General features: G+C 40.9%; 3 protein-coding genes across 6 annotated transcripts; all 3 read right to left on the bottom strand.

The window, feature by feature from the left end:
* Window positions 1–527: 527 nt before the first annotated feature.
* LOC135495683 (protein arginine N-methyltransferase 7-like) lies at window positions 528–6,678 on the bottom strand. The gene is made up of 14 exons (XM_064784530.1): window positions 6,485–6,678; window positions 5,926–5,962; window positions 5,472–5,621; window positions 5,168–5,276; window positions 4,627–4,739; window positions 4,294–4,529; window positions 3,784–3,967; window positions 3,203–3,330; window positions 2,791–2,920; window positions 2,612–2,695; window positions 2,297–2,428; window positions 1,696–1,932; window positions 1,261–1,418; window positions 528–958 (listed from the first exon to the last, which is right to left on the bottom strand). The coding sequence occupies exons 1-14, from the start codon at window positions 6,661–6,663 to the stop codon at window positions 715–717; spliced, it is 2,121 nt and encodes a 706-aa protein (XP_064640600.1). The 5' UTR covers window positions 6,664–6,678; the 3' UTR covers window positions 528–714.
* A 591-nt stretch (window positions 6,679–7,269) lies between these two features.
* Window positions 7,270–13,667, bottom strand: LOC135496000 (low-density lipoprotein receptor class A domain-containing protein 3-like). Its single transcript, XM_064785077.1, has 9 exons — window positions 13,395–13,667; window positions 11,686–11,811; window positions 11,401–11,490; window positions 11,038–11,160; window positions 9,658–9,732; window positions 9,157–9,312; window positions 8,771–8,896; window positions 8,440–8,678; window positions 7,270–8,183 (listed from the first exon to the last, which is right to left on the bottom strand). The coding sequence occupies exons 2-9, from the start codon at window positions 11,768–11,770 to the stop codon at window positions 8,037–8,039; spliced, it is 1,041 nt and encodes a 346-aa protein (XP_064641147.1). The 5' UTR covers window positions 11,771–11,811; window positions 13,395–13,667; the 3' UTR covers window positions 7,270–8,036.
* A 305-nt stretch (window positions 13,668–13,972) lies between these two features.
* LOC135496038 (uncharacterized) lies at window positions 13,973–26,601 on the bottom strand. Of its 4 annotated transcripts, none has more exons than XM_064785142.1 (15): window positions 26,442–26,601; window positions 24,107–24,259; window positions 23,679–23,747; window positions 23,258–23,504; window positions 22,688–22,866; window positions 22,392–22,567; window positions 22,043–22,208; window positions 21,676–21,705; window positions 21,272–21,457; window positions 20,570–20,794; window positions 19,807–19,956; window positions 19,162–19,248; window positions 18,438–18,596; window positions 17,797–18,059; window positions 13,973–17,642 (listed from the first exon to the last, which is right to left on the bottom strand). In XM_064785142.1, the coding sequence occupies exons 3-15, from the start codon at window positions 23,743–23,745 to the stop codon at window positions 16,590–16,592; spliced, it is 2,988 nt and encodes a 995-aa protein (XP_064641212.1). In that variant the 5' UTR covers window positions 23,746–23,747; window positions 24,107–24,259; window positions 26,442–26,601; the 3' UTR covers window positions 13,973–16,589. The 4 variants fall into 4 exon arrangements, with proteins under 4 accessions (XP_064641212.1, XP_064641214.1, XP_064641213.1 ...); XM_064785144.1 differs by lacking the exon at window positions 20,570–20,794 and adding an exon at window positions 20,315–20,530; XM_064785143.1 differs by lacking the exon at window positions 26,442–26,601 and adding an exon at window positions 26,418–26,427.
* Between the last annotated feature and the right edge of the window lie 204 nt (window positions 26,602–26,805).

The raw sequence follows: 26,805 nt of genomic DNA, 5'->3' as shown, positions 1-26,805 counted from the left end.
TGTCTTTGGTCACAACCACATGGGCAAGGTACTTGGGACAGCTTTTATGAATGTTCCAAGTCCTCACCTCTGAATTGGGAAAATCTTAGGACAAAGTCAAAACCATGCAGACTACATTTTGTAAAAAATAAAGACTCAGACCTGTAATGTCTTCACATTTGGTGGGAAGAGCAATACATCGAGACAAATATTTCAACCATCATCTTTAGGTTAGACATCGTGTGAGAAGATCGCTGGAATATATACTCGGGGTCCTTCCAACTAGGAGCAATAGTACCACCACAACCTCCGCCACAGGGGCACTGTAGTGGCTTGTTGTTTTTTTATAGGCAGCAACCTGCAGAAAGTGAAGGAATCCGTTCTGGACTTTGACGCTGTATCGTCATAGCCAATCAATGCACTTCTTCACCATCGTTGGCAGACGGTTGGTGGAGTGACCATCTCAATCTCCAACATCAAGGAACAACATCAGAACTCTGTGACCAAAATCGAAGGACGGAAATAACAACAATTTCATCATAAACAGATTGTTTTATGTTTTACATGTACATGTATTGAATAAAAATCTTCACATACAGCAGTATAGAGATAATACTTTGACATGTCACAGACACTGATTCATCTAGAAGACTGTTAGGGAATCACAGAGCATATCGCCATCCGTACTTGTTGCCCCTTCATACATTGTAAATTCTTTTACCCCGACCCTTAACATTACGACACCAAAAAACTAAAGTCTATATCTCCATTTTTAGGATTAAACTTTGTAATTATCTTGACGGCCGAGTCTTTAGTCACAGATTGTGGAGTCCTGAATAGATGGACGCCCTGTCGGATATCTGGGGTCCACGTGACCTTCTCCCCTGGGATGATGGGTTCTATGGCACCAGTGGTTACAGTATGATCTTTCCCCAAGACGTAGTCCAGCCAGATCGCTACTCCATTACAATGTCCAGCGCTAAAAGAAAAGACATCACAACAGAGTTATCAAATCAAAAGGCTTTTTAAATTGAACAAAGGTTCAAATGTCAGAAGAGCCAAATATTATGATCATCACTTGATTACCAAGGCAAGGTCACAAGTTCACAAGCCATAGATAGCATAAGAGTGGCTGTGATCAGATGACTGAAGATGGAATAAGTAGAACAATAGGTTTTTCACTTGTCCTAAATAGGAGCTCAACTGACAAACACTATCAACTATCATAAGTTGGCAACTATTACCAGCTAAAAGCATCACTTTGACAACACATGTACCTACCATTCTATTGTGAGCTCCTTTTCTGACTGAATCTGTTCATTTGGCACAATACTAGCAAGGTCAAAATCTGCTAGGGTTGTTTGCTGTGTCAGGGCGATACCTGGATACTCCCAGAGTGGCTGGGCCTCCACCATTGGGTCCACGAGATCCGACGAATCCTGGAATGAGTTTAAAACAAATTTCAGTCTATACAGTGGAACCTCCCTCAGCCAAGGACACGGACACAGGGAAATGCACCCGACTGTGTCAGCCAGGACACAGGGAAATGTACCCGACTGTGTCAGCCAGGACGCAGGGAAATGTACCTGACTGTGTCTACCAGGACACAGGGAAATGTACCTAACTGTGCCAGCCATGACACCAGGGTTTTTACTTCACTACAACTCCCTTACATGCAATATTTCAAGAAATTCAGACACTTTGAAAAGAACTTACTGCCATCAACGCATCAAAATGATCCAAGTTGAGACCCTCACAGTCACCAATGGGGACCCTGATCTTCCACAGATCATCAAACTGGACCGCCACTGCCTTGAGAACAGCTTGCCGAGGTAGAACCACTGTGCTGTCATGACAAAGCTGCCTTATGTCTGAGTGGGCATACCAAAAATACAAGTTGTGCCATGGCAGGGCTGCGAAGGAGAAGAAGGGTTCTGCCATTAGGATGTCGATCTGAAAAGAAAATGACATTATGACAGGATTATATGGAAGTAGTTAAGAGAGGCGATCCAGTTAAACCAAATGCAGCAACCATTCTAGAAGAAGTAATACCACAAAAAACAAACCCAGGGATGATGCCACTTGTTAGCTTGGCAGGAAAGAATCGAGGAGAATGAAGCTCCTTCAAGAAACCAACTTAAATTGCAGACAAGTAGACCCCAACAGCCCTGGAAATCAGTCTATATAATGAGGATTCCAGTAAGGTACTCCAAAGGAAGGAAAAGGATCATCAGCGCAGAAAATGGGAGGAATTAGCCAACATTGTGTGCAATAAAACAGGTGTCCACCACTGCAACTATCTCGCTCCCTTCAATACCTTTTTGCCATGAAGATTATTTTCTATTTGATCGAGACTCTCGAGCACCAGGACTTGGTCTTCCAGGCCATTTTCTCGGAGGTACAAGTCGGCACATCTCCTCGGGAAGTTATTGGATTCAACAGTTAGCACCTGAAAGAAAACAAAGCATATCTTCATTACAAATGGAATAGCAACACGACGTCACACAGGATGAGCTTACAGAGCCAGCAAATCACGCTACGACACAAGCACAATGACAGAAAAGATCTTGCAAGACACAACTGCTTTAGAATTCGTTTTATCTTGTTTATGTTCAAGTTTATTTCTTCTCACCTTTTTGGCTCCAAGTTTAGCAGCGATGAATGGAAGATATGAGCCATTTGAAATGCACACGCAAACACTGTCCTCGGTAATTACCTGAAAAAGTTAAAGGTGATTTTAAGGTCATTATCATAAATAATACCTTTTCTCCACCACTCCTAACAAGGTCAACAAAAATATATGTGACATACCTCCTTCAATGTCTCTATATACTTGTCATGTTTTTTCTGGTTGTTCAACATCAAGATCCGTGATCGGCTACAAGCAACATGGCTGCCACAATGACATACCGGAGGGTCAGTTTGGTTTACGGCAGGACGTCTGAAAATTTAAAATGGGCATGGGAAAATCTGAAGGTTGACTGATAAAATGGAAGAAGACTTTACGGTCACAAGCACAACCTCAAAACAAACCAGCTCCCCGTCATAATGCAGGAATTGGACACCCTGTTACCGAGACCAACGTTGGCGTAATAGTTTGTTCAGGTGTCAACTTCTTAACTTGCAGGTCGTGGGTTGGACTCACAAGCTGATTCTATGTGTCCTTGAACAAGACACCCTGCAGTTGCTTTTCTTAACCCAGGAGTAATATTCTGATACCTACCGATGCGTGGACACGTCGAACCAGAGGCTGAACTCATCATGAGTGGCGTGTAGTCCGATGTCTTCTTCCTCCTCAACGGTCACTGCCTCGTGGGGGTAATAAACGGCCTGCATCCAATGATCTCGCCACTAGAATGAAGATCAGGCCCAGTATTGCTTAGATTAGTGTCCTCGAGCAAGTTACATGTACTTAACCCTGCAGTTGCACTTCTTAATCCAAGAGTATAATTGGGTACCTACTGGAAAGGAACAACTGAGTGTTGTTCGAGTAGCTTATTGAGTTTAGGAGTATTGGGGCAATAATTCTCCTTTCAAGACTTTGATGGTGGTAGGCAGAAGTTCGAACAAAATCTACATGTACAAAATCTGGAGAGTTTACATGTACTTCAACTTCTGGAGTTTACTTCAACTTCTGTCGACCTTGGTGTTGATTCAAAGTCCTCAAAGAGGTATGTTCAAAGTACATTTAAATAACACACAAGCTGAAATGTAGGACAGCAACTGAGACAGCAAAGAAATTTATGCATTGCTGGTTTAATTTGAACCAAAGAGTTGATATCAATTGAAATACTTTTGCCATACCTGCATTTTATCTGGTTCTGGATGTGCCCATCTTGGAGCGCAACTGAGTATGATATCGGCATCCATGTCCATGTGCAAGTCCCACCACATGAATACAGCATGGCAGTGGCCTGCCCGTAGTGTACGTAAAACAGCTGCCTGTGATCGGTTATACTCTATTGGAGTTTTACCAGAATAGTCGAACCTAAGAAAGAAACCAAAAGATTCAGTTTGACTGGTCTTCAAAAATAAGCCAGAGGGCTGCTACTGTTTGAGTCTACATAATAGTTTTCACAATATTATGAATACACTTTGAAGCGACTTGCCAAAGGCCAAATAAAAATGGACCAGTGTGGGCTTATATATATCTCTATGAGAGATCACATTATAGCAATGAGATGTTTATACTGTACAAATGTATATTCATGTCAGCCAAGTCATTTTGTCTACACTCACAGTCAGTCACCCACATACGGGGATGGACTGCGCCATGAAAACCATTAACCACACTCCTTATTATCACATACTCACTTAAATATTTTAAAAGGTTCCGTAATTGGGCGAAAGTCTTTTCCCTCAACGAGTTGGTCCAATTGTAAATCGTACACAGCAGCTGAACCAGGACACTGAGCTGTCTCTGTGGGCTGCCGGAGTTCTCCCACACCTTTTACCTTAACTGGCTGCAGACGATTACATCTCCAGAGGAATTCTGATTGGACAACTTGGATATACATGTTGGAGAGTGACGGGACTACGATGCAGTCTTTCTAAAAATTGAATTTGGACAGCATGAGGAGATTATACACAATACATTTCGGACACAAGTTGGACACAGACATTTTTATTGCAAACAACATTACTTACTTCCAGTAAATGTTTGTGCGCATGGTCAAATGTTGAGATTGCCCCCTCGCCGATCAGCTCCGTGTCAAACACCTCAGTTACCAGAATGTTTGCTCGCGTTGGCATATCGCCACCTGAAAATGGAAAATATACCATTGGTCTGTTTGCAGAAAAACACCCAAGGCTTGATATGATATAATCTTAGAAGTTACCGAGAAAACACATGCATGGCCACAGACCTTTATAAAAGTAAGAACTGTACCACAGCTTGATACTGGCCCTCAAACTGCAAGGAAAATGTTCTCTTTTGCACTTGGGAATGCCATCTATCTCAAACGTTTTCAGACTATCGAAATCCTTTCTTGGCGAGAGAACTTCTGGGTCTTTATTAGTGCCTAATCAGTGTAGCTTTCAATATATAGACATGTAAATGCCAAAGGGGAATTCCTCATGAGATTTAAAGGCAGAGCTGACTTTAGGCTCAACTGTTGCATCCTAGGATTTAGATAGAATTGAGTTTTTCAAAGAGGCACACAGGACTCTCAATTTAAACAAAACAAACCTTCTCCAGTTATTATTTCTGTAGACCTCTTTGGGATTATTTTGATCTTGTCTTTGAAGCCATTTGCATTAATGACTTTGAGAGCACATCCTGCCATAGGAGAAAATGCCTGTAATAGTACAATAATGTACATGTATATATATAAAATTACAAGATAAAAGTCTTCATATTTAATAGTATTTCTTTACCACCTGAATTTGCCAAAAGAAACCGGTAGACACTTGACTGAGGACCAGAATACCCCACATTCGCTGAAACCTTTGGTCTCTCAAAACAAAACAAAATAAAAATCATGATTGCTCACCTCACAAGCTGTGACTGAATCTGCCTTTGCCCTGACAGCCATCATAGACAATAGTGCAGTCCCGGTCCCTATATCCAACACATTTGCTTTCTTTCCTTGCTGGTGCATTGTTTGAATAGCCTTCTGTAATGCCAGGTCATATTTTTTGTTCTGAAGAAAAATATCCAAAATTATACAGTGTAGTCAGAAGAAAATTTTATCAGAACACTAGTGTTGTGGGATACGCCCATGTCCAGCTGTTTTCCAAAGTGTTTTTGCATATGTGCTTGGTCTATCAAAACCACAATCCCCTGTACTCAGTGATTAGGTTGCAATGGATATTTTACTGGATGACCAAGAATTGAATGGATGATTAGTTGCAGAAGTTCACAAGGCCCTTTTAACCAGTGAAGCAGAAGACTGGTCGGGAATCGTGATAATTTTTCCTGCATTTGTGCGTTTTAGACCTACTTACTCTTTCAGTATCATGAAGCATATCAGCATAGGCAGACCTGTAAAAGAACCATAAAAAGAAATGAACATGTGGAGCCACAGACATCAACAATGACTGACTGAGCAAAGCAACTCAAAGTCAAAGTTCTTTTTGTTTTAAGAACGAAGACGGAAAGGAGTGACTCCCTTTGGTTAGATAGTGATATTCTGGGGGATGTACAAAGTAGCATTGCCATTGGCACTGGCACGTAGAGACTATTTCACTATAGTCGCATCTGTTTTGGTGGCATAGGCCACATGATCATCATGTAATGTACTCACAGTACTGTTGAGTGTTGAACAAATTATGGAGTTTAGGGCAAGATTGTGTTCACAAGGAGTGCTGGGATATCTAAATGGCAGAAACTGAGGACAAGGCCCTAGGCTAAATCCCAAAATCATCTCTCATGCTGAATGCAGCATTGCAGGCATTCTACACAGTTCCAATGCATTCTTTTTGTATACACACTGTACATTTTTGACTGCACATCATGCATTGAAAGCATATCGATTCGGTAACCACTTTTTCATCGCAAGTTTACCTGGCTATTTCTTGATGGAAATCAAAGTCTTCGACTTCTAACGCCCATTCCATCTTTCCTGTGACTGGATTAAGTTTAGATTTAAAGATAGAGCCAGAGTTTTTTGCCTCAGAGCCCATTTCTTTTGAGATATTTTTCAACACATTGCTTTTTACGGAGGCTGCCATTTTCCGAAGCATTCCGAGTGTTGTTTTTTATGCTAAACCACTGTGAACAAATTCCACATTGGCCGTGGCATGCCCTTAAGATGTCCGCAGCATAATCTCCGAAAAGACCAGAGGCGGTGTGACAGCGGATATAGTCCCCCTGGAGTCATAGTCCGGTAGCATTGTATTTGACCAATTTAGCAGCATGATCTATTGTACCGCTAACCCTAACCAAAACATTTAGCAATGCGGGCTATTGTTACACGGACTATCAGCCCTAGGACTACTATCCCTTGCACAGCGGTCTCCGAAAGCGGGCTCAACCACCTTCCAAATTTTGATTTGAATTGGGCCCACGACCAGACCTCCAATGCCCTCTCTCCCTTTTTCCACACTCCAGCCACACTACCCAAACAAGCCTTGATTTCTCAAGCGCCTTCGAGTATGGGCCCTCCCACCCCGAAAGTTGAAGGGCCCCACTCCCTCCCTCCAGATCAGGACATAGGCACAACCATGGTAAACAAACAGAAACAGTTTTCGAAGTCGAAAAAGCGTAGGGGTCAGTCAATGAAATAGAAAATGTGTTTTCAAACATATTTTCAATCTTTATTACATGAATCAATACAGTTACTTGTACAAGATTTAAAGGGGACTTCACCAGATATATATTTGACAGCTAAACAGAATTGTAACAGACTTTTCATATAATCATAAAATAGGGGAGAACAACAATGTCATAAATGCACGAGATAAAAATTTATAGCGCTAGGCTTACAGAAAATCTGAAAAGTGTAAAATTTGACATTTAAAGAAAATTCAACAAAGAACAAACAGATATCAAGAATACATGTATTGACAAAGACGTCCAATTGAAATGTCTATTGGATACAGTATAAAGATAAATGAAACAGCCAGGAGCCATTGTGCTCACTAAAACACTATGGCACATTTACTCTAAGCGACATTGTGGACTCCCACATATCAACACTCGCACACTGTCTCAGTCTAAAATGGTTACACTATACATTACAATGTATACATGATTTGTACATAAACACACACAAATTGTATTGAAAATTCTGTACAGCATATTATAAGTGTTAAAGCTTTTCATCAACTGCTAATCTTTTCATACATGTATGATATTAGCACCACGAACTAGAAAATGAGTTCCTTCCACTATAAAAAACCATTTCACTTTTCATTCTTTTCAAGGACAAATGGCACCAGTGACATCTATGAAACATTTGAAAACTATACTGATACGTCTCCTTCCAACTGTTCAAAGTTCTCTTTTTGAAACATATGAGCATTACAAAACAACGCGACTGAGGTCAAACCACAGTCTCCATCGGTGGGTTACGGCTGTGGTGGTATTTCGTAGCTGCCAAGCCGGGAGACCAACGTCAAACAATCGTCTCTGTCGCTGGGTTAGGGCTGTAGTTAGTTTGAGTGGTTGCCATGGAGGGTGTTAGTCTCTTGAAGCTAGGTTCAGTCACCCCACGGTGATCTGATGCTGCTGCCAGTACTGCCTCACTGTAACTTGGCGGTGACTATAAAAACAAAAGAATCATGATTGATTATAATTTTTTGTGATTTGTATATCATTACGCCCCCAGTGTTAACTTTGACAATTTTACCATGCATATGGTGAAACTCGCCATAGATGACCTGGTATGTAACAATGGGAAACTCACTGATTGCCAGTACCCAAGTATATCTATGCTAATTAAAGGTGAACTGACAATTATGATATTTGAGAAATAACCATCTTTCACATTTGAGGACAAGAAATTACGGGGAACTTACATAAGAATCCTCAGGGAATGGACTATATTGCTCAGATGCCATCACGTCCAGATATGATGGAGGATTGGCAGGCGTTTCCCGGAAATGTGACCTAGCAGCTCTGGAAAGGATGAACGACGTCGGACTGTCTTGGGGAGGAATGTACGAGAGGCGAGCACCCTCTACCGAGTTGTTCCAGAGGCACATTGACGGGTCATTTGCATACGTGCAGGAAGAGCGTATCTGGGGCGAATTTTGATCTGAAGGCAAGGAGACATAAAGTAAATGAAAGATAGCTCTTTAGCTTTCAAGTTAATCGAAAGTGAGGTAGAAATGGTACAAGATCACTTACTTGATAGTAGACGTCCCCTCCGACAGATTGGCCCGTATCGTCTCAGTATCATATAGATAGTGGCCAACATCAGCAGTATCACCCCGCTTGATATCATTACTATTGACCATGGCTGCAGAAATCCATCTAAAATGTGAAAAGGAAAACTAGCAAAGATTAGGAAACGCATCATGTATTTCACAACTCTTCTCATCCAAACAAGTCAAACGTTCAATGGATGTCCCATCAAGACAGTTTCTTTTTTCTCCATTTTTCTTTAAAATCTACCAACATTTAAAAATAATTTATCAATTTTGGATAAATGCAGTTGGCGGTCAAAAGCATGGCAGGCAGGGAGGAGAATCAGTTTTTAATTCTTTCAATGGTCTTACTCTAGTTCTGCCTACCTGGACTACGTGTGGTTGCTATTGGGTGAAGTTCGGGGTTCTCTGAGCCGTCACAGTATTTCTCATCGGACCAATCGCCACAGTCATTCAGTTTATCACATTTTTGGTTGCGTTGGTAACAGACGCCATTATCACAGCGAAACTCTGAGCAGCTCTCTGAAATTAGAGACACTTCTAGCAATGAGCTGTTAATGTCAGTACCATCACTTGACCTGGACCAATACCAATTATTTGAAGTGGAAAATAAAAGATACAATCATCAGGATATCAGAGAAGATCTTGAACAAGCTAATTTCTGTGTGCAAATATGAGCTGCTGACAATGAGAAGTTATCAGCAAACCCCTCCAAGTTTACAAATATATGTTCTTTGAAGTGGGACAAAAGAGTTATTCCTCATAGTCATCATCATCAGTCGGGATTTTTTACTTAGTAAACACTTCGAGCAGGCCACGTGCAAATTCAATTCTATACCTAAGGGATGACTAATATCTGAAACTCACCACACCAATGAAAGTTTGGTTTACATTCTCCTGTCACGGGACATGTATAGGCATCCGGGTAGCTACAGTGTGATGCTGAAAAAAAGCAGTATCTATCAATCAATCACAGATAACTGAACAGGTTGATTGAAGGAGGTTGTCGGCCTATTATGCTTCAGGTTCCAATCTGTACTTCACACAGATATACCAAAACTCCATTTGCTTCAGTCATCATTCAAAGATGGTGGCATTGTGACTTGGTGTAAGTCGAGTGACAAGTTAAAAAGTGCATGTACCACTCTGCAGGTCAATGGTGGTGTCTTTTTGTGCGCTCCTCAGGTCATTGGTAGTGATCAACATTGACCCTGTTGCCTCAAGAGGAAAGCCTCAAGAGGAAAGCCTCAAGAGGAAAGCCTCAAGAGGAAAGCCTCAATGGAGTTGAGACGAAAGCCTCAATTGAAAGTCACGCTACCACTCTACAGGTCAATGGTGGTGTCATTTTATGCACTCCTCAGGTCATTGGTAGTGATCAACATTGACCCGGTTGCCTCAAGAGGAAAGCCTCAAGAGGAAAGCCTCAAGAGGAAAGCCTCAAGAGGAAAGCCTCAATGGAGTTGAGACGAAAGCCTCAATTGAAAGTCACGCTACCACTCTGCAGGTCAATGGTGGTGTCATTTTATGCACTCCTCAGGTCATTGGTAGTGATCAACATTGACCCGGTTGCCTCAAGAGGAAAGCCTCAAGAGGAAAGCCTCAAGAGGAAAGCCTCAAGAGGAAAGCCTCAATTGAGTTGAGACGAAAGCCTCAATTGAAAGTCACGCTACCACTCTGCAGGTCAATGGTGGTGTCATTTTGTGCGCTCCTCAGGTCATTGGTATGGTAGTGATCAACATTGACCATGTTGCCTCAAGAGGAAAGCCTCAAGAGGAAAGCCTCAAGAGGAAAGCCTCAAGAGGAAAGCCTCAATTGAGTTGAGAGGAAAGCCTCAATTGAAAGTCACGCTACCACTCTGCTGGTCAATGGTGGTGTCATTTTGTGCGCTCCTCGGGTCATTGGTAGTGATCAACATTGACCCTGTTGCCTCAAGAGGAAAGCATCAAGAGGAAAGCCTCACTTGAGTTGAGAAGAAAGCCTCAATTGAAAGTCACGCTACCACTCTACAGGTCAATGGTGGTGTCATTTTATGCACTCTGCAGGTCATTGGTAGTGATCAACATTGACCCTGTTGCCTCAAGAGGAAAGCCTCAATTGAAAGCCACGCTGGTTTATCCAAAACTACAATCTTGGGTTCTCCCGGTTTATCAAGCACAGGCTCATTGCGTGGTAGCCAGCAGTGTGAACCACTAGGCTATCCAGCTCCTTTAGGTACATTCCATGCAGATAGACGATAAGAATACCTACGACAATCTGATGGGCTGCGTCCACATTTCAGGGGGAAGTGCGGACATTGGTAGTCATACTTGTATCTATGGCGTACTGGTGTGTTCGATGATGTGTCAGTTTGTTCGAAGCCGCAGGGTCGTACTGGGAGAAAGAAGACCAAAATTAAAGTGAAAGAAGACAAACCGAAACCCAGCATCAAAGAAACTTTCTCAGGTATGTCCATCTCGAAACAGAAAGCTCCGAGATCACAAACATGCGCTGGCTGTTGGAGTGGCCCAGGAAACATCAGCACATGTCTCCTGTGACGTCCGGGGTTCAATTCTGCAGGTCCTGATTTATTCATGTGGCTCATTTCATCTTCGACAGTCAAATCATACTTACTACAGTGGTAATCAAATCGCACACAATTTCCCTCCGGACATTGATATCTGCGTGGGTTGAGTGGGTACGCCTTACAATGGCGTGAAGAATCTGCAAGAAAAAATAACGTTTTATTCCAACCATGCAGTTTGCAGTTTGCTCACTTCTCTTCCATTGGCTTAAAGATTAATCGAAGAGGCTGGCTATAGGGATGGATTGCAAGTTGAAGCAATCAATGGTATCAAGCTGGAACGTGGTTGCGTGCTGGTTGAGGTGCCCTACTCAATTACTACAAAAGCTACTCACGGCAATTTGCTGGTCCTTTTGTGCACTGACCATTCGCACACTTGTATGGTTTGTGGCGATTACAATTTCTTCGTCCAGGATCCATCTTCTAATCAACGTTTAGCGGCACGAAGAAAACTGGGCCATCTGAAACATCAATAAGCGAAAAGTGAGAAAGAGCTTTGGACCAAGTACGTTAACCGCTGTTACAAAAATATGATGAAGCCTCAAAAACTGATGACCATCTCCCTCAGACGATAATATTCATCATTTCAGTCATCAACCTTTTTGAGACGCTCCCTAACTTATTGATCTGATCCTGCCCACACCAATCATGAAATACCAATCAATAATGCCCAGGCCATAGACTCCACTGCATCATTTGTAAAGAGTTTTTTTGATCAGAAAAAATGAGAGAAAAAATTGCCAAAATAAGAATCGGGTCAAACCACAAAAAGAAAGAGGTTCAGAATTTGGGAGTTTAGGGTACAGTACCCAGGCACTGGAATCTACAATTCACAAAAAACGGAAGAAAACTGCAACTAGTTTGACATTACACAAGCCCGTCATTTCCCTACTCTCCCTCATAAAATGTCAAGTGCAGTATGATGACTGCAGAGAACCTCCCATCATTGAAATATTGTCCTTGACAATGCAACACTGCACGAGTCATAATGTCTAGAGTACAATGACTCATGAGAGGCTGCGAGAGTTTCAGCCATTAATACAGTGAGAGCTGTCTGCTACAGTCATAGATGCTGCAGTTAAAGGCATTTTATCACCCAATTCAAACATTCAACGAAAGTGCATTTTTATTTCAATAGTCAAATTCAAACACAAATTCTGCAGTCAACTGTTCCTTTAAATTAGAGTGCAATAATGTCTACTGATACAAGACAAAATTACCAGCAATTTGGAGCAGAATTATTCTAATTCAAATACAATTTACAAGTTTCCACGCATCAGATGTGCCTTTAAATTCAATGCAATGATGTCTAAAAATACTAAATAGCCTCCATTTGGTTTCATCCCCAAAAGGCAGCATTATATTCACGTTTGCTCAGAAAGAGTCGTTAAGTTAGGGCTTATGTTGAATCAGCTTGATTTGTAGGCTTCAATGGTCCAGCTGACTCGAGTGACCTCAATAGAAAGTAAATCCTCATGATATCATCTTTAAACGTACAGGTTTTCAGGGCCACAGAGGGTTAATTGAGGTAGTACCAGCTTCGCTTTTATTGGTTCTTCCATTAGAAAGAGCGACAGAGCCAATTTCACTAAATATCATCTCTGCAGATGACCCCGCACAGCAATGAAAACCTTGCATTAAAGGTCGAGTCCACTCCTTCAAAAATTTGAAAATTGAACTCGAATTTGAACATTTCTAATCTTGTAAATATGCACTGAATATAAATTTCAACAATGTCGTCGTGAAGGTAGACATACAGATATCATAACTATGTATGCATAATGACTGCAAGCGAATTGAACAAGAGCGGGGTCTCCCTTTATAAGCTTTTACAAATTACATGAGATTTGCCTGTTAGAATGAAGTGTACATTGGACATTTACACAATGGACTGCATAGCAGGGAGTAATCAAAACAAAAATATCTAAATATGAATATCAATACTGAATAACCTATCATGCAAAATGCAATAAAATAACAACAATACGAGGATTAGAGTACACGTCCTTGGTGTAATGAAGAATAAAGACAATTTGCATATTACCGTGGCGATGTATCCGATTATTCTGCAGAATCGTCTTCTCCTACGAGATGATTGTACAAGCACTAGATGAATCAATCAATTAGGTACTGCTGACACCTACAGTGTGTTTTTGGTACTACATAATGAGATTGAGAGAACTGCATCAGAGTGGGAAAGCATAGATTTGATTCAAGCAAGAGAATTGACTTCATTCAATTGATATCATTGAAGCCAGTGCACTTTAAAGGATGGAGTCCACAGATGCAACTTGCTGATACAGGCAGACGTACACTCCTGCCGTATTGCAAATGACCATCCATGTGAAACTTTTTGGAAAAGGATTTCTCCATCAGATGATACCAAGAAGAGTTCATGCTAGAGATATCAGTGATGTACTGCAAGATGGGCTCAGCAGATAGGACAGCATTTGTCCGTCCTGAGGCTGTCCCTTATAGAGAGGTTCTACTGTATATTCCTATATAAGATTGCACACTGACCAACTCCACTGACTCCATAACACAGTTAGGCCTACTTCGGTTACCACAACTAAAGTTATACAACATATGAATTTAAAAATCAACAGGCATGTATTTATATATTTTATTTGTGTAGAATTTTGAAAATACTTTCACCATACAACAATATTTCTCATAAAATAACAATACAGTTTAACCGTCATGGACAAACACCGAATCATTAGACCAAAAAACAGCAAAGAACAATAATAAAGGTCAACTCTTCAAAATTTATGCCAGCATTTTTTTTATTCAAACTTAATCTCTTGTTTTCCTGGCATTCATCCTTTGTTGAGAGCCAAATAAATACCTGGTCATATCCCAAGTTCCCTAGAAAATGAAGGTCTGATTAAGGCTCCGTGGGGTTTAAAGAATGCACGTAGAGAGATTCTGCGGTTTAATACAATAGTTTCATTTATCCGAAGTGGTCTTTTGAGGACAAAGTCGCAGCAGGAATAAGTTCCATCTAAGCTACAGCTAATATGATAAATATCAGGGGACCTGGGGATATTTGAAATAAAGAGGACCTCAGGAAATTTAATGATTCGGTATCAGTCCATGACTTGTTATAATTACAACAACATATGGCAAGTCGTTTATCTTGTATACAGTTATAGATAACATCTAGAAGAATACGTTTCTTTAAATTGTGAGATCTCATCGACTCCCGTGGCAAAAATACCTATATATTTAAGGAGGCACATACATAAGCTGTCATAACAGAATGTGACTGCTCCTTCAAATCCATGCCATATCAGGCCTCTCGAGTCAGACCCCTTAAAATTACATCTGAACATCTAATTGAGAAGAAAACATCAAAAAGTCAACTTCTAAGCATAGCCAAGAATAACTTATTTGCTGATTTAATTGAGTGGATTATCGCTCATTTGCTGGGAATTTCACTGCAAAAGATTTTTCCAGTATGCTTTAGTTAATAATATGACAGATAAGAAAATTTTTGAAAAACATGTTTTAAAAACATGATCTCTAGCTCCTAATGTGCACTAAAACGAGTGTATTTTACATTTTAATCAATAAATAAAGTTGGAAAAATCAAGCAACATGTACGGCCTTAAAAATAGTCTTGTGAGTTTTTTAGTTTAACGTTTTCAGAAAGCAACCCTTTCCGATGTCGTTCATGAAAGCTAGTAGCAACATGATACATGTATTCTCTGGTGAAATCCATGCTCAAAAAAACCAAGCTATTCACCCACAAAGAGCCATTCAAAAATACCTATAGTCTCCCTTTGAAAACATTACATTTTAAAACTACCAAGACTGTTTTTTCAACACCCTGTATCATAATCTAGCACATAAACAGTAACAGCAATAACTGCATAAACAGTAATGGCACAAAATAACAGACATGGCACTCATGATATAGGCCCCTTTCAAAGACATTCAAGTAGGCCAGATTGATATGTATAATACATAAGCATGTTCCCTTGAAAAGTAATTCAAGAAAGACAATAAATCAATTAAAAAGTTAACCCCCTCTCTCTTAGCAGCACAGCATCATCATTCAGAGACATGCACCACAAAATAGCATGCGACAATTTGAAGGTCTTCTTTGAGATCTAGCAGGCTGCATAAGATTAGTTCAAAATCTCGAATTACTTTTAAGGGACTCTCTATCAGAGATCAAATGAAGCTTGTTTTCATGTTCAAATCTGCCTACAGTTACTTTATACACAAAAGATAAACTTTCACTTTTAAAAGCGAGCCAAACTCAGAATATGACAAATCAGTTTGGGAACATCAGAGTGTGACTACGAAGTGAAATTTCATCACTTCCTGGTTTTTTACCTGCTGTACAAATTTAACAATACGTGTAGCACAATTTGGCTACATGTTTACGTAGTCAAATTCAACTTAACAGCCATCTTTTAAAAATAACAGTTAAAACTCCCAAATCTTAATAAATCAATTATTAGTCAAATTCTGATGTTTCCCTCAATGAAGTCGTCTTGATATCAGTGACCCAATAACGTTCGAAACTCATGCAGATGCTCTAAATGGTTTTGCTAAACTTTTTCTCTCTCCTGCCAACCCGACCACAGCTAGAATACAGAATACGTCATGTAAAGAATATCAGAGACAAGACCACTAATGAATATTCATAGGTTGGAGGGTCCAGGCCTATCTATTAGACGAGTGCATGTTTTTTACTCTCAAGTACATATTTGGAGAGGTATTGAAAAAATATTTGTTGTGGCAAGTCTACAGATATAAAGAAATTATTTGATGAAAAAATTAATTTCGAATTTTGCTAATTGGGTAATAGGGGGCGTGTTTTGAGTGTTTTCTGCCAGTTGGCTGAAAAGAGTGGAAATATCAAAGTCTGTCTAATTTGTCGATTAAAAAAAAATTTCCGTGGTCAATCACCATTTTATTTTTCACCATTTACTTGCCCGACTGTCCGGAATAACATAATCTAAATTTCAGATTCACAACACCACGCGTTCTTTGCTGCGTCGCGGTCAAACATTGACAATTTAACTGCTAAAAGGCTTAAAAAATCAATTGTGGTCTTGTCTCATCAGTACTCCAACCTGGTGGCAAAGATTCTAACTAATTTCTTCCCCTGATTCTAGGTTATTTCCAGTTGAAACACTGTCCCTATGAAAGTGGTCCAAATCATTCATCACATTCACATCAACTTGAGCAATTTCATGTAAATCAGTCTTTTACAGTGTCAAGATTATTTCCTTCCATCCAAATTACTGGTTTCCCTAGCATTTTTACTTGTATTTTCACCAGCAAGATCAGTTTGACTTTCAGCAAATAGGGCTGATGAATCAACAGACAAACGTTGTTCTCGCTTGGGTGCTTGGCCAGCGTCTCCATCACTAACCATGTTACTGATATGTACACCTGGCGTGTCACTATCAGTAACCATGTTACTGATATGTACACCTGGAGCATCACCATCTGTAACTACATTACTGCTATCTACACCCGGAGCTTCACCATCACTAACCCTGTTACTGGTGTGTACACCTGGAGCATCACCATCTGTAACTACATTACTGCTATGTACACCTGGAGCTTCCCCATCACCAACCATGTTACTGGTGTGTACACCTGGAGCATTAACATCAGTAACTACATTACTGATATGTACACCCGGTGCGTCACCATCACTAACCATATTACTGGTTGCACCTGACGAGTTACCATCACTAACCACGTTACTGATATGTTCACCTTGAGCATCAACATCAGTAACTATGTTACTGATATGTACACCTGAAGAAATATCCCCAGGTATGCTTGAAATGATTACAGTTGCATCTCTTGCCGTGAGGGGCAGAGTGCCAGGCTCAACTGACCCAAGAAGAGGATTAGAGAAGGCAGTAATCATACTGTTATTATTGACAGCAGGAGACAAGTCGGCCACTTGAGTTACGTTAGAATCTGTGTCGCCATCTGAAAGTATCGGAGCTGATGGAGTTAAAGCACCAACTCCTGGCACGGCAGAATCAGGCTCTGACCCTGACATGTCATTTGCCCCCCAACTGCTATTGAGAGTAACAGGTGGAACAGTCTGAACATTTGAATTGATATCAGTGTCAACTGTGTTAGCATTGCCAGAGACCGCACCATCACTTTGAGCAGATCTCTCCCTTTCTCGTCGTGCCTGGCGATGTTCAGCAGCTCGGTTCATCAATGTCGAATACGGTGGTGGACATGGCAGTGATTGCCTCCGAGTTGTTTCTCTGTGTTCTGATTCTTCGTAACTAGGAGGAGGTGGCTGGAAAGAATCATGCCGTCATTTAGTTAAAGTCAATCAGACATTGAACTGGAAATTGCCTAACATTTTATTTTCATGTCACAAATTTTCACAAATTGCAAAATAATGAGGAACAGATATTTTGCGATAAACAGAAGTCGTATGTGCGACTCACCTGTGAGATCGATCTCGTCATAGTCCCAACATTCCCAGCAATGACATCGCTATAAGATGGCGGCGCTGGCATGTTGAATATCGAGTCCATGCTCTCCGAGCGCTGCATTGCTGGATTGATGATTCCGAATGGCCCGATATCGCCGTGACCGGGGCCAAGGAGGTCGGAATGGCTGTGGCTGTTGACGATGTTCCCAGACTGCTGCAGCGTACGTGTAAACGACACTGTGTGTGATATCGTGCTAGAGATGTGCTCTTGATAATCTGAGAAAAGATACAGAACAAGTTTTTAATGCAACTATCAATTTGTAGCTTGTACCCCTCTCCTCAAGGGTCGACAAGGAACAACTCTGCATCTGAATGCAGCACTTTGAGCGGAGATCGCATCTCTGGATACAGCGCTATATAAATTTCATTATGTATGTATGTATGAATGATTCTGAAGTAATGAGCTTTTGTTGGTGTTCAAAGTCTTCCGGTTCAAAAAAAGGACGAAATTCTGGTTGAAGATGAAATTATAGGAATTTTATTTCATTGTGGCCTTTCTTTTTTAGTCTCCTTGTATCACGATTGTTTATAGCACAGCACTAAATAGGTAACATGGTTCAGCTTTCGCTGACCATCCATATATGACGGCCTTACCTGGTGGACTGTTATTACGGTGCCGGTTTCGAGATTTGCGTATGACCCACACCATACAGAACGATATACAGACCACGAGCAGAATCGGTAACGAGATGAACAACCACGTCAGGTAATAATGGCCACCTTCATCTTTGCCAGTGCTAGTGGTAGAAGTAACTGGAAGCAAGAGGCATATTCAAATAACATAAGATGATAACAGCCAAATGTTGTATCGTATATGAATGTCAATAAGAAAATATCTTCGAACATCACATGCCATGAAATTATTCTGACATTATTACAAGCGTAAGACAGTTTGATCATTGCTTACAACAATCAGATCAATGTTCTCCGCCCCATTGAACTTCTTGAAAATATTCCTTAATCTCACTGCCACCCATCTTCAAATTCCCACCAATGTTTTCAATGAAAAATCACCCTTTTCCTCCCCTCCAATAGAAAAGTTTGTGAAGAACACAGACAGATATACAATTACAAAACCCAATCTGCACAATACGAACGGACATCACTTCCATCTTGTAAACATTACTCTTCTAGGCAGAAGTACAACATTTGGATGACATATACAGTGATAGACCTCCTTTGGACCAATTTTTCAGTAAAATACATGAATACGAGATGTATCTTGGCAATTTAACTATTAAAGTAGATTTGGAAGGGCAAACAGTGCAATGAGGTTTTTATAGAAATATCCTACCAAGGCAAAGACAGAACAACTCACCACAAGTTGATGACCGGCTGTTACAAGGATCTTGGGTCGTGAAGCGGTAGGGTCTAGTGGTCGTCGAGGGGGCATGGTCTTTTTTATCTTTAAGAAGGGAATTGGGAATGGGAATTCGCGAGGGTACCTACTATCAAGAATTTAAGTCTTGCTCCTATTTACCATGAGACTACTCACTACTGTATTAACCGAAATATTTCACAGCTATGCAGCTTTGGTCGAGTTTTAAATCAGATTTTTGAGAACACTTTAACAGTAACAAAGTTACTTAAAAGTTTGTTTTTTGCGACATTTTATTATCTCAAACTTTGCTGCTGAGAAAAAAGCAAAATTGAAACCCACAAGAAAATTCCCAGTCTACGGTATCATGGAACAATGACAGTAACATCTATGACTCCAGCAAACAGCTTACTTGTCTCCAGGTCTTCAAACAATGTTGAATTCAAAAGCCATGCAACAACACACACATCATAACCACATCAAAATGTTTCAAAATCTTCTGCTGTTGTGTTTAGAAGATTAATGATTTCTCAATAACCCTGCTTTGAGAAGTCATGGTCCTATTGGAAGTCATTTTTGCAGGGAAAACCAACATGCAAGATCTCATGGCCCACCTGTCCCTTTAACAATATGATGGAAGCTTACCACACATCTCCTTCAACTCATCTTCTTTGCCAGCACAGTGGAGTATCTTATCACACTTGAGAAAGTCGGGGATGCACCATCGGGAGAGATGGCACACAAACCCAGGCATCGCTGGCACGCTGTTGTTCACATCGCCAGGGAAGCTACAACCTGAAAATAAAGAGATATGTTTCTGTTATCACATGTTTTAGAGTCTAACAGGTCGAGTTTATAGCCTAGAGTCTGAGATGCACTCGGGGGAGGACTGAAACACAAACTCCAGCATCGCTGGTTCTCTCTACACCTTATGATTAAGACACTCTTTTCTTCCAAAACTCCTAGTCCTATGTCTAATGCCAGACAAGAAACAGGGTAATCAGGGACGTAGCTAGTGGAGGTGCTAATGCCCCTCAATACAAGTCACCCACAAATGTGACTGAAACATTTCAGAGAGTGTCATCTTACCCCTTCCCCAAGAGCAAAAAGCAAATAGCAAGCAACGCCCCTGGTAATGCACAATTTAACTTACCTTGACGCACATCACTGTTGTACTGATCCTGTTTTAAATCTCTAAAGATGGCATATGAGATACAAACGTACACCGTTTTGTAGATGAAGCCTGTGAGCCGGAGGTAAAGGCCCTTATTTGTTATATTAACCATCCTGGGCGTGTCCGAGGAACTAACATATTTATAAAGTATGTTAGCATCACTGTGGTAGCCGCCTCGCACTTGGAGCTCGCACCCTGGAAATAAGACGGAGAATATTTGCCGATCATACTAACCTTGACGCGTATCATCATTATACTGATCCTCCTTTAAATCTCTGAAGATGGCATATGAGATGTGAACAAAGACAGTTCCGTAAAAGTAACCAGTGAGTCTGAGGTAGAGGCCTTTATTGGAAACAATCGCGTTACTAACTGTCTTTGACGTCTTCCACGAACCAACGTATCTATAAAGTACGTTAGCGTCGCTGTTGTAGCCGAATAGAACTTCAAGTTTGCTCCCTATAGAAATAAGATGAAGGCTGAATGAAATACCCAAAGGAGAGCCGCACTGTCACACTAAAGTTTGATTCAGGTCAGAGCTAGGTCCTCTAGACAAAACTGACCGAAGGCGCAATAACAGACAGTTCACGTCTTCTCCTCTTTTTTCTTCCCCATTTTGCACTTTGTTTATCAACAGTGTATCACTGCAGTTTCTACCAAGGCGCCAAAAACTGTCCGGCTCAAGTTCAACTTGATACAAACTACCAACAAAACGTTGTCGTCTTTTCATCTTGTTTTGTTGTTTTCCTGGTGTAAAAACCAACCTCCCTGAAAAGGTACATGACTCACTATGCCTCCTTGCAACTGACCGAGTGGTATCCGACACACCAGAGTCAATATGCCAAAGAAGCTTAGAATAAAGATCTTTGAGATCCAACAGTAGGCCCAGAGTTGCCAAATTTGGCCTGAAGGGGAAAATTATTCCTGAATACTCACCGACAGGGAAACTGTAATTGACCAACCAAACAACAGCAGCCTCGGGTGACCTTAATGGGGGAATAATCCAGAGGTAGTCATAGTAGAGAGAGCCGGGTACATTGACGAAGAGACTCAAAAGACCGGTGTATGGACGAGGTTCCAGGTCAGGGAATATGGCACTGTTGTTGGCCAGCACTTCCGTGCCTGAAAGAGAGGACCAAGAGTAAGTGTCGACATTGAACTGAAATGTGCATTTAATTGCGAGTGTTTATTTTCAATGAAGAGCAGCGCAATCAAAGCTTATTTTGGTCAGAGCCTGTTATGGGCATAGAAAATGGCCAACTTTTGAATTTCAATTTGGTGTTGGTCTCAAGCAGTTACAGGTCAGATTGTTTTAAGATCTTCTGTCGAGTTGAACTTACGTGTTTTGTATTGAGACAGGTATCTTTTATCTGAAAAGGATAAAAATTTCATGAAGTACTATTTTTATGTTTGATAAAAATGAAATGAGAAAGATGCCAAGACGCTCTGTCTCTTGCCTATCTTCACACCTCTTCTATTGAGAATGGCATGATACTTATAAGATTGCTAGCCTCTTTTTAGACCAGTATAGAGACGGTGTCAGAAAGAAACGTCTAGATATTCCACCAAGAAAGACATGACGGGAGGATGGACAAGCAATGCTAAACTGGCCCAGAAGTTGGGGAAAGAACTGGCACCCAAAAGGCAAATGCCTTGAATAAGCTGACAGACGGCTAGAAATCTGTGAAAATCACATATCTTACTCACACTGAATCAAGTCATATCTGAGTTTGAACCCGGCGCCGACTTGAGTATTGGTGACATCACGGAGCATCAACGCTGCAAACACCATAGGCCCAGTGGAAAAGAATGGCCGCCTGTCTGTCAGATTGCGGACTTCCCGGTTGGCCCAGGGGCCCCCTCCATCATATATCTGCAAAAAAGAGTATGTTTCATATAGGAGAACTGTATTGTGGAGGGAAAACTTGGAGCAGGGCCCTGAATTCACAGGAATAATTGTTGGAAAAGTCTCAATCAACTTTTTCAAATGGCACCATTCACACTTTTTAAAATTTGCCGCCCGGATTTTAGTGGGTCTATTATATCAATTCCTTACCTCTAGGGTGTGTCCTCGAGCAAGCAACATGTCATCAAACTGTAGGAACACAAAGCCCTGGATCTCGGCATGAACAAACAACCATTTGTAGTCCCTGCCGATGCTGTAGCCATAGGGAAAGAACGGCGTACGCACTGTGCCAGAGGTTCCTTCAAATAGTTCCACACCTTTCCTCTCTGAAAACATGAAGTGGAAGTTTTTGAAGAGCAATTTCGAAGGAGAATTGCCAACCGTTCTTAATCAATCCTATAAAATCAACACAAACGCCATTAACAGAGACGCCGAAATCAACCTACCTTTGACTTGATATTTCAACTTCCACCTGGTCATCATATCTCGATAAGGTTTGATGAAGCAGAAACGAATGTGGACTTTATGCGAGTGAGATTTATAGGTGTCGCCACTGTGCAATCCATCGTATTTCTTCAGAGGTCTTGACGTTTCGTAGGGCTCATGTATGAGAAGGTAATCACAGCTGCAGAGAGACGGAATGTGAGTGGATGTAAAACACTTGCTTTGGCATTACTTCTAGAATTGACTTTCACTGTCTAACCTATGTATCCTTGAGCAAGACACTTAACACTACGTTGCTTCTTGCCACGAAATATTGCCCCACGAGTGACAATGAAGGGATAATAAACTGAATTTATGAAAAAACTGGACAATGGGACACTGACATTGTCAAAAATATTCCGAATTGTTAAAATCTCTCAACAGGAATAAGACTATTGACTTAAAAGCTTCGGATAAGAACTTTCTGATGGTACGCTTAACGTCCTTATTGATTTACTGGTATTTTTATTTTGGGGTACTGGTACTTATCAACAATTCCTGAAATATTTCTCAAATTAACAAAGTCAACTTACCGTTTGAGGGTATCACAGTCATCTCCAGTGATGAGATAATCAAACTTCGCCGGGTGGCATACAGACTCATTAAATAGCGAAAACGTGATCTTTATTAGGCTAGTGGAAGCGGCAACAAGAGTGATATCACACTTTGCATGGTCTGATCCGTAGGAGGGCGGTTGAATGAGCGGTATGATGAAGCCTATTTCCGCTCGGGGGAGGTCGACCGCGTAGTCTACTGGGTTGCTGGTATCACAGGTTATAGCTGAAAAGGAGATGCATTAATTTTAAAAATTCTAATTACTCCCCAAATAATATAATGTTACATTATTCTATAAGCACCTGGGTTACAGAGTAGCACAGTGTACAATGCACTGTGTCTTGTATGGTTCCCAGTAACTCATCCAATCTCCTGACATCGACAGAGCACTATACTTACTTCTTTGTCCACGATTCTTGTCACAAAATACACACAACAACAAGAAGACAACCCAAATACTCTTCATTCCTGCAAAACAGAATAGAAATCGTTAAAAGTGGTAGGTGTGACATGCTGCCAGTGATGCTGAATACGCATATCGTCTCACAGCAACATACCAATAAAAGTAAACATGAAAATCGCTGTGCACATGAGAATCACTGAGGAAATGAGGTAAGAATATGCTTTTTGTCCAAACATGCAAAAGGCAAGATAGATAAACACAAAGAAGGTTTCTTCTGGTTTTGTCTTTCTTGGGCGGCAGTAGGTGCCCTAACATGATAATGTTGCCTTTCCCTGCCCTATGATATTATTCCTTACAACTAGTGGAATGCCGACACAACACCGAACATCAAATGTAGTTCTACCTTTATATTTTGACATCTTACCTCAAGAAGAATCACCATGGTGTTGCCACGAACCTACACGTAGCCAACAGTGAAGTTTATCTGTTTCGTCAACATGGGGCTGTGGGCTGACGGCAAACACATGCAACATCTTCACTCAGGACTGCACTCTTGATCATGTTCCTAATCATGCATCTGAAAGGAAACAAAGAAAGACATGATGAAAGATGTAACATGACTACTGAGTACTGGCATGGGATTAGGGAAGTTAGGCAGTCATGACACAAGTTCACATCAGAGCCACATGAAAAGCGATAAAACAAGAGCTGTAACACCACACCCAAGATTTGAAAGAACAATACGTCACATCATCCAGTATTGATAGACAATTACTAACACACCTATTCCTTGGGGACATCAGGCAGCATGCATATTCAGTCCATAAAATTCGATGTCATAAAGCCAAAAGGTCATCTGATGAACTGGTTATTACTGATACATTCAACATGTTCAATTCCCCATATATTCACCGGTGTAAAACATAAATTTATGAATATAAGAAATCCTTCGGCCAAAAACATAAAGTATCCCTAAGATTATTACAATATTCGTACAGCGTAACTCTCAGAAATGCACATGATAACCCCACATCTCCTAGAAATGACTCAATCAGCCTCGTTTGTGACAACGAGATGTTTACCGTTCCGTAACATGAGCAGACATGTAGTAACTACCCAATGATTTCTAACGTTCCCATTGATTGATCCTAATCTAATGAAACCGTCTCTCACATGGGACCATCTCATCACCAGCATTGAGTACCACAGCTGATTTGACTATAGAGTAGACCATGCAGACTAGTGATTATACTGTATTTAGACCCAAATCTGCTTGTCAGAAAAGGAGGGGTGTCCCAACAAAGTCCAAAGCAGTATTTCACTTCTGAAAGATAAGGCATGCTGCTTTCCCAATGGAATTCAGGAAATCTGTTTGTTATGTGTCATCATCCTAAATTCAAACAACAAGGCAATGACTTTACCTTCTAGGTGATATATAGATAAGGGACTGTGTTGGGTATTGACAGTGAATCCACGAAGATGTGACTAAAGTAGACAAGACCACACCGCAGCAAACAAATTTGATCCTACAATCTTTACACCAACCGACTATCCTCGGAGACAGCCCTCCTTCCATACGTCGCACCAACTGTTCAGATAGAAATCAAATCAGTTTCTATCGCCGTGGAAACCACGGGTCATATTGCCTGATGGCAAATTGCTGCGTTTCATTTGATGGGGTCCGAGCCACAGAGGAGTACAGAGAGGGTTTCGCAGGCAAATGTTTACCTTTTTGACTTGCTCTTGCCAGGGGGCTTTTCTTAATTATTCGAGATACCCTTTTGAGGAATTCAAAAAAAATGTTGTTGGCTGCCAAGTGCCCGACTTAAAATCTATATTGTAGACCCTGATTTGATTTACAAGCAATTTATGTTGCAGGCTGGCCATGTTCCGAGGGCACATTTGCATGTGATAGACTCACACACACTATCTTTTACTGACAATTTTGCAGATTAATGCAACTATGACTGGGGCCAAAGTAGCCCCAAAAATGAAGCTTTAGCTGTATATGCAAAATGGGTAATCGAGTAAATACCCCTTGCCATCACTGCAGGTTCCTTTCCTGACCTTTGTGCCCATTGATCATTGATTGAACATGTTTAACTTAAAAGGGAGACTATAGGCAGTAGCCAGGCTGGTAGATTAAGTTACCAAAAGGGGTCTCTCCTATTTCACAGTTAAACAGTGCTGAATTTGACCCTTTGACATATCTGGTCTTCTTCAGATATGCCAGGCCTGGCTTCCAAAGCTTTACAAGCCTTGACCTTGTTCAGTATGGACGTGATATTGTGATAAATTGCCATGATCATGACTGACCAAGATCTGGAGGCCTTAATGTTCCAGCCTCCTTCCTTCCTCGGCCCAGCATCTAAAGATGTCAAAACATTGTACACTTGTACTTGTACGTAGGTTTAAGTCTGCACCGACTCAACGAAATATTGCTCTGTTCTTGTACAGCACAATATGATCCGGTTAGGCTGGGTATCTTTGCTGAGTGATTGGGACTGTGCCAAATTATGGAATACCACTACAGAGGGATAAAGCAAAGCCAATTTCTGCCCACTGCCCATCCACAAGGTCCAGCCACGGGTTGCACTGCTGGTCCAACTGGCACTGACTGATTCTGTGACTGTCTCTGCCGTCTGATTGTGATTGCTATACACTGCTAGGCCTATGGCTATGGTCATGACCATCCAAATCCATGACCATGGGCTGAAAAAAGTAACTTTTTTTACATTGCAACATCAAAGTGCACTTACATTGCAACATTTCAGGCATGTTTCTTATCTTGTCATTCATCAGAAGGGGTTCACCTTGCAGTAAGACATATGAACTTGGAAAGAATCGGCATGTTAAATCGATAAAACGATGATTAATCGACAAAAAGTTCTCAACTTGTCCTTTCCAGCCTCCGCTGCATCCCGCTAGATGGCGTGACATCACGAGTTTCTCAAGGATGTAACAGAAACTTGAAAACTATTTCATATCAAAGGCATTTTTAAGGTAATTCATGCTCCTGTGATGATTTTAAACTAAAATAAATTAAAAATTACCTGAATTCTTGAAATTTTATTAGGTTTTATGAAAGATATAGTCTGATTTTTTCACTTTACATCTGGTTGA

This window comes from Lineus longissimus, chromosome 11 (genome assembly GCF_910592395.1).
Source record: "Lineus longissimus chromosome 11, tnLinLong1.2, whole genome shotgun sequence".
NCBI classification, from domain to species: domain Eukaryota; kingdom Metazoa; phylum Nemertea; class Pilidiophora; order Heteronemertea; family Lineidae; genus Lineus; species Lineus longissimus.
The sequence above is the reverse complement of the archived record's forward strand: the minus strand, read 5'-3'. Positions and strand labels throughout refer to the sequence as shown.